Source organism: Polistes dominula, unplaced genomic scaffold, assembly GCF_049000335.1.
Source record: "Polistes dominula isolate Pdom_NZ unplaced genomic scaffold, Pdom_raw_medaka contig_32, whole genome shotgun sequence".
Lineage (NCBI taxonomy): Eukaryota > Metazoa > Arthropoda > Insecta > Hymenoptera > Vespidae > Polistes > Polistes dominula.
This window is the reverse complement of record NW_028300880.1, coordinates 576385-594412: the sequence shown is the minus strand read 5'-3', so window position 1 is coordinate 594412 and position 18028 is coordinate 576385. Positions and strand designations below refer to the sequence as shown.

The window sequence follows — 18028 nt, the reverse complement described above, 5'->3', positions numbered from 1 at the left end:
AATATCTAATTCAATGTTTGACAATTGTCGCGCCATCTACTTTCAGAATATTTGACTACCTGTGTACAATGCTTTACGCATAACGGAAACGTAACTTTTTTCTATGTTACTTTCTATGTTATAGACCTTTTCCTTCTAAAAGTGATCAGCAAACAGGCAGCAAGTAAGTTCAATCTTTATTTTAATATTTATTATATTATTATAGTTTTATTTAAATTTTATTCGAATTTTATTGATTAATTAATGTTGTTAAACATATTTAATAATATTGATTTAATATTTTCCTAAAGATACAATATTTTCTATAATATTGAAGTTTTCAATTCAGACATGTGACTATATCTTAGGTTATACAATTAGAAAAGTTGAGATGTTTTAATTAAATATTAATAATCTTGTTATAATAATACTAAAGTATTAAACGTAATGCATTTTTGATAGAAATATAAATATTTTAATGTTTATTGGTTATGTTTGGTATTATAAGCATAACCATCTATCTGTTAATGCTTTAAAAATAATGAACTAACAAACTCATATATCATTGATATTATGTGATTTTTAATATCTTAATTTTTATTAATAACAATATCAAACTTAATATTTTCATTATTTTCAGAATGTTGATGCCAAAAAAGAACCGTATTGCCATATACGAATACCTTTTCAAGGAAGGTGTTATGGTAGCCAAAAAGGATTACCATGCCCCGAAGCATCCTGAATTGGAGCAAATTCCAAACTTGCAAGTTATTAAAGCCATGCAGGTAATATATATTACTATATTTAATTTCGTTAAAAATTATCATTGAGAGAACTTGCATTTTAACTGTATATGTATCACCATTAGTCAAATTAAACTGTGTTATGATTTAAATATGCATATACGCATGCATTGTTATGAAATAAGGACTTAATTGTTTTCAAACTTTTACATACAATTTATGGGTTTTTAAAAATATGTATAAAAGAAGTTTTTGAATATTTATAAATTTTCAAACTTATTTTTCTCAAAAACAAATTCTTATATGAAACAATTTTATTCCTTTATTTTCAATTTAATGTTTCATGTAGAATCATCTTATTCTTGCTTGTATTATCAATTATTGAAGAATAACTCTGTGTGTATCCAGTTTTGTCTATCATGCTCGAAAAATTTATAATATTACTTTTCTAAGCTTATGCAATTGGTAGAAAAGAAAGTTTATTTAAATATGGCATAATCAACTGAAAGCGAAATAAGACTTTTTATTATATTATCTGAAAGATATTTAATCTTTTATTGCAAAAGTATAAGGAAACCATAGAATTGGATGTTGTATTATTCTATAGCAAATATTTATTCTAAAAAATTTTTAAAGAATTCAAAAAATAAAATATTAGTAAAAAAAATAAATAACATTTATGAAATATGTTTAAATCTAATCAAAACTTACAACTTATAATTTGCTGTAGTTATCATAACAAATGTGTAATGCTAGATTCTACTAACTATAATTGTTACAAATAATTCTTTTCAAACTTTTTAGTCCCTTAAATCCAGAGGTTACGTCAAAGAACAATTTGCTTGGCGTCATTTCTATTGGTATTTGACAAATGAGGGAATCGAATATCTGCGTGGATTCTTGCATTTACCACCAGAAATCGTTCCTTCAACACTTAAGAGACAAGTAAGGTCTGAAACTTCAAGACCTAGGCCTGCTGCTGGACCAAGAAACGAAGCTTCTAGACCAACAGAAGACCGTGCTGGGTACAGGAGAGGACCTGGAGGTCTTCCTGGACCTGGTGATAAGAAAACTGATGTTGGTGCAGGAACTGGTGATTTAGAGTTCCGTGGAGGTTTTGGACGTGGAAAAGCTCCTTAAATGATTATATATTAATAAAAATATATATATCAAACAAAAAACATCTTAACATTCTTTACTTTTTCTTTAAAGATAATGTATGAAACATTGTTCTTTAATTCTTATTTAATTCACATATATTTCATGTATTTTGATACATCAATAAAAATAGCCAATAGTTAATAGTCAATAAAAATACGCGGTAATAATTTTTGATATGAAACATTAATTCTTATTGACAAACTGGATAACAAATTTTTATCGACACTTTTTTATTCGCGTTATTTTTTAACATAATTATTTGATTAATCAAAACGTTATTCGCAATAGTTTAATATGTCTACATTTTGCAACTGTGATTCACTTGAATCATAGAATTCATATTGCGATGCTTTGGGAATGCTTGTGTATTCGTGAAAAAACAAAACAATTTGGTGTATCTATGGACTACTATAATTTTATTATATCCTATGAAATAGTAAAGTATTTGGTAAGAAAAAAAAGCTAAAGAGAGAGTAAATCAAATTGCATATAATTAAATTATTTATTTGCTTTTTTTTAGATAAAAGTACAATTGTTACATTAACACGATAATTGACAAATTCATTTTTAGTAAGTTTATTTACAATATTCAAAAGTTATGAATGCACGCGCACAAACACACATACACGAATACCACTATAAAATTATCGAATAAACTAATATTTACATCTTAATTAAAATGATTGTCTCTGAAATACTTATAGAAAAATATTCGTAAATCTAGTATTAAATAATAACGTAAAGTTATCTCGTGTGGTCTAATAATTGAATCTTCATTTGTTCTTGTCTTAAAATGAATTTCATTTACTTTATTCTCTTTAAGACATTCGCATATTTTTCTCTTTTACGGTTCTTCCTTTCGTAACATTATCGTTTCCCTTATTTTTATAAATATTTTGAGAACATTAGATTTGCGTTCATTTTGGATTGAACAATACGTTTGCTTGCTTGTTTTATACCTGAGTGGACCACTTTTAGATAACTGTCAATTAATATTATAACATAATTATAAAAGAAAACATTAACACATTTAATAGTGTACGTTTCTATAATTTATAAAAATCGGTCACACGGAATGTTTGCAATTACTCAATAGATACAATTACTTTACTAAGAATAAGAAAAATAAATGAAAGATAATAAAAGGATCGAAATAATAGAAGATGAAGATAAAATGCAAAAAAGGTATCGAGGTTCAAAAAAAAAAAGGTTTGCTGAATAATCGGAAGATTACGTTAACGATGAGGAAACATGCAGATCGTAGAGAAAGAATTGGTATGCGTGAAAGGATTATAAGGATGGATATTTTGGTAGTGTTGGATGAGAGAAAGAGAGGGGTGGCTGGGGGGTTGAAGAAGGTGATGGTAGAGGAAGGGTGGGATTAGCGGATACAACAAAGGAATAAAGCATTTGCTATAGGTGCGTTCAGCATATCGTGCGTGTTGGGTAGTGCGTAAGGTGCTGAACAGAAAAAGAAATAGGAAGAAGAGTTAAGAGGAGGAGAAAGAGAAAATATAAGAAGGAGAAAGAAAGGTTGAGGATGATAATGGTGGTGTGTGCGTGGCCGAGCACACACGAGAGTGCGTCTCGATATCTCACGATTCGATCTCAACCATGGGGCTGCTCTCCTGGCCGCCCGTATATTTACATGTATAATTTATATATCTCGCAGCACGAACGCGCGTCGCACAGTCGAGTAGGAAGAGGAATAAGAAGAGGATGAGGAGGAAGAAGAGAAGAAAGAGGAGGAGGAGGAGGAGGAGGAGGCTGAAGCACAAGGGCGGTCCCAGGGCCGTTCACGGATACGACCATGGACAGTTCGAAGAGTTTACGTGGTTATTATTATTAACAGAAGAAACTTCTACTTTCAGAACTGATTCTTCTCTTTTCATATGAACCGACAAATTTATTTGGAATTTTTCGCAATCTTTACGATTCCCACGATATATTTGAAATGTGCTAGAGAAACAAAGTTAAACTAATCGAATAAATTGCATGGTTTGTTTTAAAATAGAAAATTAGTAAATGTTACCAATTCATTGATACTGGCTTAAGTTGTACGGTTAATCCATTAACTGCCAGACATATTCAAAGCGTCTTGCTTTCAGTGCCAAGGTTTTATTTTAAAAAATACATGAAATTTTGAAAAATATAATAATATTAAGTTACTCAAATAATCATTTGTAATTAATCTAAAATTGTAGCACACACTAAGAGATATCTCGCAGTTGGCAGTTAATGCATTAATGTATTTTATTTAATTTTTGTATTTAATAATCCCTCTAAAAGGTAAGACAATGCAATTTATCTTGCATCCCTCTTTTAAGAGGTAACATTTTTCTAAAAATAAATAATTCATAATGAGCATATAAACAATAAAAAGAAAATAATATATACACAAGCCTAATGGCAAATTAAAATAAAATGAAATAACTGAAAATGAAAGTATCCATATTATATTTGCCAGAGCCCCTGAAGAAGTTAAAATAAACAAAAGACGGATTGATTGATGATGGATAAGCAATCGTTTGACAATGATCGAGAAGATCTCGTCGAATCTTTAAACGTGCGATAAAAATTTGTTATCCTTACAATGAGAATTTTTTCGATTGCCAAATTAACGAAAAGAAAAAGTAAAGGATGTTAAAAAAAAAAAAAGAAAAAACAGTTTTTTCGTATGGTATTTTAAAGGTAACCAAAATTCACATGCATGCACGCACGCGCGCGAACGCGGAAGTTATTTCGTGTTTTCTTTCTCTTTCTTACTCACATCAGTGTTAGGTGAACCTTAATTAAGCACGGTCACAAGCAAATTCCATAATACGTTCCCATTCGCTTAACACGACCACGATAAGGGTTTAAAGTTAAAGCCGACATTTAAGATGGCAGCACAGTCACGGGCCGCGACTCGTGGGATTTTTTTCCACGAAATAATGCGCCAAGATTGTCCCCCTCTCAACCCATCTTCTCTCTCTCTCTTTTCTTTTTTTTTTCTTTCTACGCCCTTTTACTCTATTCCTACTCTTTTCTTTTTTTTTCTCCCCCGCACGCCCGGCATTGTAACCGCGAGGGCGCAATTAATTATTGCGTGCCCTCAAGGGATTGCATTGTTGCATTTCTCGTGTAGGTGTGTAGTATCTTTCGAATAACGATGCACTATACTCTTCTTTTCTTACCTACATATGCGAGAGTTAACTTCTTTTGCTTTTTATGTTAACGTACGAACCGTTTCACAGGTACGTGCCAACGTATTCTCGCACCCTCTTAGAAATGTATTCGTTAAGACAAACGTTCGTAAAATTTTTTACGGTCACATTGAATATCTATATTCTTAATTATTTGAAAATTATTTATTCTTATCAAAAAAATTATCTTGCAAGTTCGTTATATGATAATATCTTTAAAAAGGTTCATTAATTATTATCTCCAATTGCTTATATATTTTTAATTCTTGTTTTTTTCAATTGTGGTCTTGTAAATAACGATTATTAGATAAAATTTAATACAAAATAAATATTTCGAAAAACATTGGATAAGAGCAAAAGGGATCTGTTAGAAGCGAGAAATAAATTATAGCCATCGGAACATGTTTCCTCTCGTAAATCGACGTTCTCATTACCACTAACAACGATAATAAACGTGTGTAGTATCCGGTATATCCGGTATAACAAAGCTCTCTCTCTTTCTCTCTCTTTCATTCACTTTCCTTCTTTTGTAAATACCAAAAGCAAAAAAAAAGTATAAAAATACGATCCCTTCCTTTAACATTTTGCGGCAATGTGTATCATTCGTTGAAAAAGGATACGAAAAAGTAAAATTAAATGGTTGATTGTTTTTTCTCGAAATAAAAGCGTTGAACCTTGAAAGAAAACAACAATTGATTCTACCATAGCGTGTAAATTAACTTGAAACGAAATTGGGGGGTGTGAGATGGTTGAGGGAGGAGAGGGTGACGATTAAACGATTGTTCAATGTGAATCGGCCAAGATAAATTAATTCTACGCTCGATCGAGCGAGTAAAAGACAAACGATCGAATCCCTCGAACGTTTTTCTCAAAGGTAAAGGGATTAATTTCAACATCTACGATCTAATCGTGTTGAAAGATCTTTCTTTAGGGATTTAAAAGTAACTACTTTAAGAGTAACTACAAAATTTTGTCTCTTCAGAACTTTTCAGGTTTTTTCTTTTTTAGCAAAAGAACTTTAATGCCATCTATCGAAAATCGACACGAACTTTCCGGACAACTCAATATAATATTTATTCAAGTATTTTATCTAATTTATTTGATCAATTAGCGTGTGACTGAATATTGAGAAAGAATCAAGTGTTTGGGTTGTGTCAGGGTTGTGTCAGTGTTCTAAAACTAGTTTTGCATCTAGTTCAAATTATTATTATTATTATTATTATTATTATTATTATTATTATTATTATTATTATACGAAATTGGGGAATACACGACAAAATATTCATATTTCAAAGTTTATACAGAAGAAATAAATTCTTGTGATTATATTTATGATCACAGATTCGTGATTTATTTTTATTTTTCTGTTTCACGTTCTTAAATATTTGTTTAAATCTTTAAACCGTGTTAGAGAAAAAAATGTTATACGTTGTTATATTATACAAAAGTTTTTTACAATTTTAAAATTGTATTATACTAATGTCACGTTTTACTGTATTTCTGTTATTTCGCATTTGTACTTTTCGTGAAGATGAAAGTTCAAACAAAGTAGATGCACACTAATGTAGAACTCATCCGCGAATAAGTTATTTGCACTTTCGTGGAAGGATGCAATTTTGCAATTTGACGACGCAATTTGGCAATATGTATACAAGTATATACAAGTGTGTATGTATATATGTATATGTATATATAAATATATATGTATCACACGTATACGCGAAAACGAGGCATCATTTGCGTACGAGTAAAAGGGTCTGACACGAGAACAGATATAGTTGTATTATGTAGATGTTATATTTATATGTATATATATATATGTGTGTGTGTGTGTGTTAGTACGCGTTAAGAGAACGTGCGTGTGTCGGCCCGTTTAAACGTAAAACCGATGCGGACGTAGCTCGAGGGCATTCACTGGAAGCTTCCCCGAACGTCAAATTACGAAATACCTGTTCTTCCCAACGACGACTTCATTCCCTTCGTTTTGTTGCTGCCCTCTCCGTATTGTCCGAGCTTTCAACTTATTTCTTGTTTTTTTTTTCTCTCCTCCACCCCCCCCCCGTCTCTTTTCATTCTTTTATCTTTTAATTTTGTTTTTAGTCTCTTTTATCTGGTTTTTAAGATTTCGTTCGATTCCCATTGTGTTGTTCGAATTTTTTGTCTATTTTTTCTTTTTTTTTTCTTTTATACGAGGAATGTGAAGATATATCTCCTCTATTTTGTTTGAATAATAGAAGATAATTATTGTTATTATGATTATTTTAAAATTTTAAATATATGTATATATATATAAGCTTTTTAAATATAAACCACAAAGTATATTTGAGCATATTTTAAATAAAGTAATTAATTAAAAGAAACATTGTAAACATTAAGATACGAGAAAGTTATCATTTTTGTTTGTTTTAAATTAAAGTAAAATTTTTGAATAAATCACGTTTCAATATTCATTCATTATGAATGAATTGGTAGAATGTTGCGGATAAATAAACTGGGACATCAAAGAGAAGAAAATTAAAAACATTACGTTTGACTAATAAAATATATTACAAACTTATGAACGTTTTCTTTGATGATAATACGTCGTGAATGATTGAAGGACTATTGGAAATATAAAAAAAAAAAATTAAATTTTTTCTTGCGTTTCGATAAAAATCTTATTTTATTGATATCATTTTCTTTTTCTAGCCTATCAAATTGATTTTCGTGTTATCTATCAACATATGTGTGTTCCAATATATAAATCTATACCTAGGTTTTTATTTCGATAGTAATTTCATTTTCTAGGCCGGCTAGGTGAGAAACACACAAAAACCGTGTCAAATCGATCAATGACGCGATTTTTCAATCGATAGAAACGACACACACACTCACACACACATACACACGAGACGTTAAAACTTGGATTAGTCCTTAAATGCGATGATATAAAAACACTCTTAAAATCAAAATTGAACATTGTTGTCGAGGTAATCGATTAGAACCTGAACCGATTTTTTATCATCTTCGTCTCGTTCATTTTTCTTTTTTCTTTTTTTTTTTTTTACTTTTCTATCCTTTGAATCATCCGATACGGTTAATTAAAGTTTATATACATTTCTTCGATTGATTTAAAACAAATAATATAATTGTATATTATCAAACGAAGATATGTTATCAATTCCGATCGATCGGAATGCTAAATATTTGTCTAATCGTAAACGGTGAACGCGTAAAAGTTGTCTTATTTGCTAATTTAACACGTTAAGTGTAATGGTCCACGATAGAAAATTCAACAAATTATATTTGTTTGATGATTATGTAATATTTGATCACTTTCACGTCCGACATATGCGGTCCGGTGCCACCAGACGGCATAATATTACCATATTTAATATATTTAATATATTTAATATATATTAGGTTGACTTATGTTGATAAAGTTCATATGGTTTTTTTTTTCTAAGTAAATCAACTATAAAAACCACCGTATGGAGTTGTTGGTCAATCTAATATATTAAATATTAATTTATTGATATACATATATTAAATTGTTATATTAATATATTATATATTAATATATATAATATATTAATATAATCTATAATAATTATAATATTATATTATTATAATGTTTAGTATATAAATATGTATATTCAAATAAATTAATATATATATATATATATATTAAATATATTAAATATTAGACGACGTCATTTCACTACGTAAACGAAAATGGTATGTTGAAAAGTTAGGTTAAGTTTTTAACGTGTTAAATTTCTTTTACAAACGAAATCACTGGAATAAAAATCACCGTTTCTGTGTGTAACATATTACAATACACTTATACTTAACAATACTTTCTAATCTTGTTAAAGAATGTTTATTTAGTTTGTTTTTGTTTATTTTATTCAAATGTAATCCGAGGGAACTGTAGTTTCATTTATTGCCGCTAATCTGTACTGCGGCGTTTCCAAATTTTGTGAATTAAGATGAAGATTCGTTTGAGTAGTTGTTGGTGCCGAGGATGGCACGTTTGATGGCATTTGTTGATTAGCCGAATTTGAACTCAAATCACTGTAATATGCGCTACTTGGCGCACTACTCAACGTTGGTCCATCCGGTTCAGCATCACTTCCGGTATACGCCGTATTTTGATAAGACGGACGTTCGCCATTTCTATTGGCCACTCTTAAATCTTGATGATGGTGATGATGATTGTTGTGATGGTGATGATGATGATGATGGTGTTGCAATTGATTTGGCGTTGGTGGCTCGTTCTCGTACATCTCGTAATCGGGTTCTTGTAACCTGGCAAGTATTTGTATTAAATAACATTCGTTAGATAATCATTCGAAATTAAAATAAGAATAAAATAATATTTAATGAAAAAAAAAACATTTAAAAAATAATAAATTACTTTTTAAGTATAAATTTATTAATTTTTACAGTGTTTCAATATTAAAGTAACTTTAAAATCAGATATTGTTTCATTCGTAACTTATTATTAGATTTCTACATATAAAATGGCCATTTTTCATATATCAAATTTAACTTATGCAAACTTATGCAACATAAGTGTGAATTTAAATATTGGATTTGCAACTAAATTCCCCCTGTTTTTGTAAATTTTTTAAAAGTTTAACGTGTGTATTGTACCTTGTTAAAATTACAAAAAAAAATGACGGGAATTTTGTTTTCAACCTAATACATAACCTCACTTATATCGGATAATATTTATTACTTTTTATTTCGTTTCTATTTAAAATGGAAAGTAGAGAAATTTTATGAATGAACCTTCATCATTGATGACGATTTTTTGAATGATTTAATTGAAACAAATTCGAAATTTACGGTTTAAGAAATGGTTGAAAGATTCATTGTCCATAATTCAATTGTTGTTTGACATTTAAGTGACATGAGAAAAATGAAAAGTTTGGACAAATGGGTTTCCTATGAACTAAACGAGAAGATTAAGTTGAGAAGTTTAGAAATGAAGAATTCTTTACTTTTCTGACATAAATTTGATGGAATCCTGCAAAGAATAGTGCAATGAAAAGTGGATTTCCTTCTACAATCGTCGACCATTTTGGGTTAGTGGTTGAATACAAATAAATAACCTCAACATATGCCATAGTCAAATCTTCATCAAAAGAAGATTATGGTGTCTGTATGGTAGTCAAGTAAGAGGATTTTGTATTATTCGTTCAATAAACTAGGTTAGGTGTTGAATACTATTAGGAATTTGAATTTGATTGTACGAAAATGAAACAGTCATCAGCTCGTATTAGTAAATAAACGCGAATTGTTGTTGATTCGCGATAATCAGATTCCACGACGAAACAAAAATAACTTGAGTTAAACGTTGAAATTCTCTTTAATCGTCTGACCTGTTTCGTCTGATCTTTCAGCAACGGATTATCATCTTTTCAAGCACCTGGATGGAATTTTACTTGGGAAAAATGTTGGATCGACCAAAGACTTGTGAGTAACAACAAACAATTGTTTTATTGACTCTTTAAATATTTATTCTACAAAGTATTGATTATGTGAAAAAATTTATATAATATATAATGTACATTGACAATTAATAGACAAGTGTTTATTTCGTATAACAATTAATTGCAAAATAATTACACGGATTTAAACAATTATTTACAGCTATAGATGAATAATAAATTTGTTTTAGAAAGACACCAAATTAATTTCTATATTAATAGTGGAAATAGTTTAATTTAATTATTATTGATTTTAATAAATAATTGCAAAAATATTCAAACTAAGAGAAAGAGTATACAAAAATTTAATGTAACAGTAATATTCTAATTTTTTCATAGATTTTCAGTATAAAATAATTTTATCTATTTTTGCATTGTAAAGTAATGAACAACATTTATTTTCGAATGAAATAAGAATAATAAAAATAAAGAATGAAGATTACCTTTTACTGTGTCGTGTTCGAAGGGTTTCTCTTTGAACAGATTCATCTCCGTTACTAGTGCCGTAATGGCGATGCAATCTTGCAGCGTCCAGTTCGTGATACTCGTCGTCTTGACCAGCGGAAGTCGTGCCGTATGCCGAACTTCCTCTCATTTGCAACTGAAAATCGCTAGCATAGCTGGCCGCTTGAGAGTCAAGTTCGGCATAAAGTGCTTCATCAGTTTGCATGTGGGTGTAATGATTTTCAACTGGTAAATTCATAGCTCTCCTATGTTGAGGAAGGGATAAGGGCGTAGTGACGACACCCGTTGTACCACCTCCTCTTCTTGAACCAAGCCATGACCAGACGTTGTGTCCTAAATAAAAATAAGGAAAAACAACTATCAGTAAGGTGGCAATTAAATATCTTCAAATATAAAGGTTCCTTGAAATACGAGGGTGATTCATTTTAAAAATTCCAGAAAAATGGATCAAATGATAAGATTCACTACTCACCAGGACTAGGAGCAACATCGTGATAAGGGGGTAACTTATCAAGTTCTAATGGAGCTCGATCTGGTATAACGGATACTCCACCGCCATTCCCACCCCCTCCACCATTCGAACCAGCTTCTTGAGTGTTAGGGTCTTCAACACCAACACCGCAACAACTCGCTGAAACAAGAACCCTTAAGGTTAACACACCGATCTCTTTTTCATTTTGTTCGTTGTTCCGGAAAATTCATTTGTGCTTATATATATATGCCTGTGCGTTGAAATTCTTCTCAAATTTCATTCTCTTTTTGAAGATTCGCTGACATAAGTGAGAGAAAGAAAGAGAGAGAGAGAGAGGGAGGGAGGGAGGAGGAAGAGGGAAAAGTTTTTAAGATCTTTTCTCGAGGATAGAAACGTATAAGCAGGACGAAACACGTCAAGTGCCAGGTGAGCTTGCTAGGAATCCTGATACGTTATACTCGTTCATGCGAGGGTTCATGCAAGCCTTCTGTATATTATATAGATATATATATGTATACAGGGTGTTCTCACAAAATAATATAAGATTATATTTATACAGTATATAGAATAAACTATTATATATTGATAACGAGTAAAAATATTTTTGTATATATGGTAGTGTATTATTATAGTGTATATATGTATATGTATTATGTTATACATATATACATGATATATGGTATTTATCGAATTCTTGAAATTCTTTAACAAATAGGTGTAAGAAAAGAATTATTGATTTATTTTGGAAACAAATTTAATATAACTTTGAAAAATCATGAAACGAACAAGAAAAAATAATTGACCATTTGCTAAAATCAAGTTAAAGCTTAATTTAAACCACCCTATACTTAATAAAAAAAAATGTTCCCATCGGATTGTTAATAACATAATAATCTATACTGATCACGATTCGTGAATCACCCAGTATATACGTAGTTGTACCCTTTATGGATACCTATATTATACGTATGAGACGTCTATAGTTCATATATACCTATATATATATATAAATATGTACGTATATGTACATATATAAAAACGTTCCCGAATCCGAGCATTATGACATAAGCAAAAGTATGAAAAAAAAGGCGGCTGTTTTCTATACGTTTGTATTGTGGTGCTGTCATCGTGCCGTCATGGGGCCTCATAGAACCATACTGGAGATCGGAGTGCAGAATGATGTGGAGGTTGTTCGAAGTGTACTAAGAGAGATGGGTAGAAGAATATTGAGAGAAAGGGAGTGAGAGAGAAAGAGAAAGAAGAAACTCCATCCTGGAATTCATAGATCACAAGTGCCGCCTTATGGTAAAGTAGATACAAGAGTATGCTGTGTCAATGGGAAAAAAAAGAAATGAATGAAATAGTAGAATCTTATTTAAGTTGTTCGCTTTTCTATTCTTTTTTTTTTAAATCCGTTTATGGATTATATATAACACGTGTATAATAATAACTATTTTAATATAAATAGAGTGCAGTAAAGTGTTAAAATAATTGTTAATTAATCGTAAAATGTAAATTTTGCGCTCATGTGTAAAAATGCTAAAAGTATGTTAACCAAGTATGTTAATCATTATACTACCAAGGTGTTCTTTTGAACACCCTGTATAAACGAAATTGTATATCGATTTTTCTAACCTCTCAATTTAATTTTCAAATATATGACATAGATCGAACAAGCGTGACATCATAGGTGTTAACATAAAAGATAGAAACACAAAATACGTCGTCGATCGTGGTATTCAGGAAACGAAAAAGGGACTGCGGAGGGATATGGTGGGACTAGGTGGGACTTAGAGAGTAGGGGGGATTATACAAGGTCGTAGAGTTTATACGATCCGATTAATCGGCGCTAATTACGCGTGAAAATTCCATTCGGACGGTTTGATTTGCCGCTCACATCGTTTATATCCGAGAACCCGAGAAAGCCTTAATCGCGTAATTTATCGCGAGCGAACCACGCGCGCGCCTTCTTCAGATACAACCCCCCCCAACCCCCTACCTCCTCCCAACCCCCCTTTACACCTTTACCTTTACCTCTCGTACCGCTACTTCTTCTCTCTTTTCTACCTTTGTCAAGAATCTTTCTAAAAACCCAAGCGTCGATGTATTTCAAGCTTTAAGCGATTTAGCCATTTGTCTCGATCTCTAATCCCACAGATTAAAAAATATAATTTCCTTTTTTTTTGGAATTATTTACAGGTATGTATAAATACATGAAATTAGTATTGTAAAACGATTTACTATAATTTGTAATATTTCGTAAAGAAATTATACGAAATTGTTGTAAGTTTGAAACGAGACATAACGTTATTGCATTTTCTTTTTCTTCATTTTATGCTATAAAAGATTATTAAAAAAAAAAATAAACAAAATAAATATTCATATCTTGGTAAAATTCTTAGTACGAGATTTTACAGAATATTCTCGTTTTATGTGCCGTCTCATTTCGTTACAGTAGACCGTTTTTGCACGTTTATCCGTGAAATAGTTGCCAACACAGACACATACACACACATAAGTGGTTAAGGTTTAATATCAACATCATAACACAAAAACACAGTAAAAAATATTACCAATCATCCGACACGCAATTGATTATCCAACTTTAACGCTTTTCATACTATGACCGTATATATGCGTTTATCTTTTTTGACCCAAAATTCTCTTTTTAATTTCTTTCAATTTCTTTTTCATTTATTTTAACAGCTTGAATGCCACACCAATTTTACCAGGATTGTCTATTGCGCCACGATGTGGAATATATTTCTATTAATCTGTGTACGCCGGTCACCGGTAGCCCTCATGGCGTCACAGCCAAGTTAAGTGCCGGTTACCGATGACCCCCCGTGGCATTCAACCTGTTAATTTCTTTTTCTTATTAGTTTAATCTTAACAGAAAAATCAGTTAATAATAATAAAATTAATAATAAAAAATAAAAGAAAAATAATTCGTATAATTGTTTCCAGAAGGATTCCTGCGAATAGAAGAAGATACTTGTGTATGTGTGTTTGTGTTTGTGTTGTGTTTCAGGTCAACGTCCACCTTAACCACGATTACGTCATAATTCCCACCTTCGATATCATAGGTGAAGTAATCCGATCGATTTCTTTTCCAGAACGTCGCTTCGTTTAACACCATGGACAACGAATAACGATAGCTACGTCACGCAAGAGTGATTTACCGGTCTAGATCGTTCGAATATTAATTAACTGACTTGTTATACTACACACGAGTTAAGTCTAAGCGTGAAAATTCTTACGCTTCGAAACACACACACACACAAATATAAACACATGCGAACTGACACCTTCGTCTCTTAAGAGAAGGAAGAAAAGTCAATGGACTCTGGGTAGCTGGGGTAGCTAAAAACGAAATATAGTATTCTTATTATAGTTACGATCTAATAATACAGAACATCGATAGATCCTATTTCGTGAATCCGTGTTACGATCGCGTGACGATATGCTACATAAACCGGATTTGATACTGTTGAAAGATTATGTGAGGGAAGAGCAACTTGCTTTTATACAACGTGTTCAAAATCAGATCAAACTTATATTACGTATTATTATGTTCAATTATTTTAAATCAAAATTCATATCAGAATATTCTTATTTATCAGATCTTTTCAAATGGAATAATAATATTTTTATATAAAAATCTTTTCGCAAACGATGACCAACCGGTTTAAGTAGCAGGGCGAGACGATTTTTGTAAATATGTCTGACTTGGTACAATTAAATGATCTTACATATAAATTTTGTCGTTTTTTTTTCTTTTTTTTATTAAATCTGGCAAACAAAAGCTAAAGAATTAGCTTAGAATTAGCTACATAACTAAAATGTTACATGAAGTAGACATTTTGAATTAAAATGGCGTTAAAACTAGTCAAAATGATTGGTCTGGTATATCTAGTGTTAATCACATTATACAAAATTTAACTGTATATATATATATCAACGTAAAAAATTTATCAAATTATTTTATTGTATTGAGAAATATGTTCACATAGTATTCTGTTATAATTTTTAAAGCATTGCACAAAACAAAACAAAAGTAAAAAATAAATAGAATGAAAAGGTTAGAATAAGAACGTGCTTAAAGATCAAGCAAATGTATTTAGTGCAAATGTTTCATTGGTGAGAAGGAGATTTTAAAGATGGCGTCGTGTGTCAGCTTCGTGTGTCAGCGTCGATTGGAGTTTAATTAGTTTGCATAATGAAAGCAAACTGTTGACGGTGGGTCATATAAAACACAGTGGGGCTTCGTGCCGGCACATAAGACATGCTACTTTACCTATAGTATAATACCCATACTGAACTTACTTAGGATTTACTGTTACTACGAAGGAAGGAACGAAGAGGAACGAAGGAACGGACAGACGGACGACATAAAGGACAGTGAAACGCGTCTAATTAACTTTCTGATTTAAAATTACCCAAGTGCACGATACGATCAGCGTATCTCGAAGGAGAGGAAGCTGTTGTAGTAGTTGAAAGAAGGGATAAGAAGGTAGATAGAAAAAAAAAATAAAAAAATAAAATAAAAAGCAACAGACGACGAGTACGAAGAAGGATCGAAGGGAAGAAAAGGTTTCATTTCAGTGTATACGTTTATGTGTGTGTGTGTGTATTTTGTGAGATTGTGTATGTTTGTGTATAAATGTAGTGTATGTGTGAGTATTAGAAAGAAACGAAAAAGAAAACCGGTGCCACGGCCACCGTCGTGATCGGGAATACAAGGAGTACAGGGGTCACCCGAATTAATTATCCGACACTCGTTTTACTGAACCACCCTGTAGATACCACCTTCGACTTCTTCACTGATGCACGATTTGGTTCTATCTTTTTATCTTATTATTTTAAGCTTCTTTCACACTGTCTCGATTTCATGGTAATTAATATTAATTTTATTATATTTTATAGAATAATTTATAATTTATAGTTTTAATTGCATTTAAATATTAAATAATTTCTATTTTTATCTAATACATTTATTTAATATAATTGTAAAAATGTTTATTATTATCTGATGGTATTTTTATTTAATATGATGTGTGTTGTCACGAGAATTTGTTATTTTTTTATGATAATAGTAAAAATAGATTCTATTTATTGGATTAACATTTTTGATTTTATTGGTATTATGGTTTTTGAAATGAATCATTCGAATTTGAATTTGAACGAACTTGTGTTAAAATATTTAAAATAATCGAATGTTCGCAGATAGATTTTTTACACAAAACCATTCGAGTCTTTAAATACTTATTTTCGTTATGACAAAATTTGTTAAATTTATTTTATTTTAGTTGTCAATTGAAATATTCGTAACTTAAACATTTTTTTCATAGTAGGTGTTACCTTCAAAAAGAACAGTAACCTACCCTAGTTTTAAGAATCACCCTGTAGAAGAGAATTGTTACCACGTTATAGAATTTTTAACAAATTTAAATCGTAAATCTTTGAACATACCAAGCCAATAAATAGCAGTCTAATATTGCTGATAATAATAAAAATAAAGAATAAATAGAAATGATATGATTTAAACGATCAAATCACATTTTGCAACTCTCTCTCTCTCTCTCTCTCTCTTTCTCTCTTACGTCATCAATAAAATACGATCATGTTTCAATACGGGCATTTACGAATGTTCTAAAAATAGTAGGCAAAAATAGGAACGTTCGAGATATCTCAAAGCCCCTTCATATTTCACTAGGCAGTTTTGCTCGGGTGGTAAAAAAAAAAAAAAAAAAAAAAAAAAAAATAGAAAAGAAAAGAAAAGAAAAAAAAAACTATAATGTAACGTGATACGACCAGATATGGAAGGTTTCTCTCATAAAAGAGATTTGCCGCTTCCAAGCAATAATCGTAAAGGTAGGCATATATATTTATGAAGACTGACGGGAAGAAGAAAAGATGAATATGTGGGGTGAAGGGTGAAGGATCATACATGAGCTAGAAATTTGGTAAGGGCTTACGGATAATTGGGAATCGTTTTCCGGACTATGAACTACCAACGTCGTTAAGAACGACCCATTGCTTTTATATACCCTATATATATATTATTATAAGCCTTATAATTGGTAAGGGTTGGTTTTGTGATAATATATTCGATCCCTTTTTAGCTTCACGTGAAGTATAATGATTAATATGATTCCAACTGACTATAGGTTTCATTTAAAACGTGAATAAAATATGATGGCATATATTATTCAGACAATTTCTTAATTTCATAAATTTCATACGCGAGTAGATAAATAATTCATTATTTTTAAATATAATTTGACGATTCAAATTAAATTGAAGAAAATAACATTTTTTTTTTTTAATTAACAATAATACTCTAATTTCGTTTACTTGTTTTCGTTAAAATGTTTGGAATACTTAGGAAAAGTACATTTGATCAAGATAAATTATATACATGGGTTATTATAGGTTCACGAATTATAGTTCATTGTGAATATTATTGTTTTTATTTTTTTAATAGTTAATTAGGCTAATTATATTGTTCGATGTTTGATTAAGCTTATGTATCGGATATTTTAT

General features: G+C 30.6%; 2 protein-coding genes and 1 long non-coding RNA gene across 5 annotated transcripts in view; 2 read left to right on the top strand and 1 right to left on the bottom strand.

Moving 5' to 3' along the window:
- The first annotated feature begins 40 nt into the window (after window positions 1-40).
- On the top strand, window positions 41-1903 carry LOC107069798 (small ribosomal subunit protein eS10). Its single transcript, XM_015327408.2, has 3 exons — window positions 41-163; window positions 620-764; window positions 1527-1903. Exons 2-3 carry the CDS (start codon window positions 621-623, stop codon window positions 1860-1862), a joined length of 480 nt encoding a protein of 159 aa, XP_015182894.1. The 5' UTR covers window positions 41-163; window position 620; the 3' UTR covers window positions 1863-1903.
- A 5211-nt stretch (window positions 1904-7114) lies between these two features.
- Window positions 7115-18028, bottom strand: part of LOC107069814 (uncharacterized) — an 85204-nt gene continuing 74290 nt past the window's right edge. Inside the window, exons 5-7 of the mRNA XM_015327423.2 lie at window positions 11483-11641; window positions 10989-11343; window positions 7115-9358 (exon numbers count right to left, since the gene is read on the bottom strand). Of these exons, the coding sequence (XP_015182909.2) occupies window positions 8959-9358; window positions 10989-11343; window positions 11483-11641 (914 nt within the window). The 3' untranslated portion in view covers window positions 7115-8958. The remainder of the gene's footprint in view (window positions 9359-10988; window positions 11344-11482; window positions 11642-18028) is intronic.
- Window positions 9342-13703, top strand: LOC107069815 (uncharacterized). 3 transcript variants are annotated; one of them, XR_016177864.1, is made up of 5 exons: window positions 9342-10531; window positions 11251-11373; window positions 11449-11661; window positions 11776-11908; window positions 12633-13702. It is a non-coding gene; the product is annotated as an uncharacterized LOC107069815 (long non-coding RNA). The 3 variants fall into 3 exon arrangements; XR_016177861.1 differs by having other exon boundaries at window positions 11251-11378; window positions 11776-13703; XR_001476169.2 differs by having other exon boundaries at window positions 11776-13701.